Raw genomic sequence first — 1453 nt, 5'->3', positions numbered from 1 at the left:
GCTCAAGGGAAAGGAGCAAAAGGGGATCTCTGGTGAAAACTTGGCTGGGAGATCCTTTAGTTGTTTAAAGCCACCACGAGCACAGCTCCTCATTGACAGAGACTGTGGGCCACAGTGAAGGTGGAGAGAACCAAAATGAGAAAAGGCACACAGAGACCTTTCTTTGTGGAAAATCTCAAAAAAAAGGGGAAGAAACTCATAACCAAACCAACAAGAACTACCAAAAATGACTTTTATTACAAGTGACTTGCAGAAATTGGCAAATGTTTCAGAAATGTTTCTGAAATGGTTCCATCATCAGTCTCCACACTGCAGCCTTGAGCTCCTGGTTCCTCAGGCTGTAGATGAGAGGGTTCAGTACTGGAGGCACCACTGAGTACAGAACTGACACTGCCAGATCCAGGGATGGGGAGGAGATGGAGGGAGGCTTCAGGTTGGCAAAAATGCCAGCGCTGAGGAACAGGGAGACCACAGCCAGGTGAGGGAGGCATGTGGAAAAGGCTTTGTGTCGTCCCTGCTCAGAGGGGATCCTCAGCACAGCCCTGAAGATCTGCACATAGGAGAAAACTATGAAAACAAAACAACCAAATCCTAAACAGGCACTAAAAACAATAAGCAGAAGTTCCCTGAGTTTGGAATGTGAGCAGGAGAGCTTGATGATCTGGGGGATTTCACAGAAGAACTGGCCCAGGACATTGCCATGGCACAGGGGTAGGGAAAATGTATTAGCTGTGTGTAGCAGAGCAATGAGAAAGCCACTGGCCCAGGCAGCTGCTGCCATGTGGGCACAAGCTCTGCTGCCCAGGAGGGTCCCATAGTGCAGGGGTTTGCAGATGGACACATAGCGGTCATAGCTCATGATGGTGAGGAGGAAATACTCTGATGCAAGAAAGAAAATAAGCAGAAACACCTGAGCAGTACATCCTGTGTAGGAGATGTCCCTGGTGTCCCAGAGGGAATTGTGCATGGCTTTGGGGACAGTGGTGCAGATGGAGCCCAGGTCAGTGAGGGCCAGGTTGAGCAGGAAGAAGAACATGGGGGTGTGCAGGCGGTGGTTCCAGGCTACGGCGCTGATGATGAGGCTGTTGGCCAGGAGGGCAGCCAGGGAGATGCCCAGGAAGAGGCAGAAGTGCAGGAGCTGCAGCTGCCGTGTGTCTGCGAATGGCAGGAGGAGGAAGTGGCTGATGGAGCTGCTGTTGGACATTTTGATCCTCTGGACATGGGGACCTTTTGATGGAGAAAAGGACAGTGACAAGTCAGGGTAGACTTTCCTGGACAATGCCCAAGCCATTTCTCCCAGCCCTGCCTCTCCTACTCTGTGCCACCCAATTTCCCTTTTCTCAGAGCTCTTCCTCCAGCCCCATGCCTGGAGCTCTGCTGGGATCTGGCCCTGTTGCTGTCACAAGCAGTGGCTCTGCCCATGGACACCGAGGAGTCAGCTCTGCTCTGCAGC

General features: G+C 52.0%; 1 protein-coding gene across 1 annotated transcript; it reads right to left on the bottom strand.

Moving 5' to 3' along the window:
• Nucleotides 1-215: 215 nt before the first annotated feature.
• Nucleotides 216-1220, bottom strand: LOC146421930 (olfactory receptor 14J1-like). Its single transcript, XM_085046936.1, has one exon. The coding sequence runs from the start codon at nucleotides 1202-1204 to the stop codon at nucleotides 269-271; it is 936 nt and encodes a 311-aa protein (XP_084903062.1). The 5' UTR covers nucleotides 1205-1220; the 3' UTR covers nucleotides 216-268.
• Nucleotides 1221-1453: the final 233 nt, after the last annotated feature.

This window comes from Lichenostomus cassidix, unplaced genomic scaffold (genome assembly GCF_008360975.1).
Source record: "Lichenostomus cassidix isolate B80296 unplaced genomic scaffold, HeHo_3.0 HiC_scaffold_46, whole genome shotgun sequence".
NCBI classification, from domain to species: Eukaryota; Metazoa; Chordata; class Aves; order Passeriformes; family Meliphagidae; genus Lichenostomus; species Lichenostomus cassidix.
Note: the sequence above shows the minus strand (reverse complement) of the source record. Positions and strands in the feature narration are given on the sequence as shown.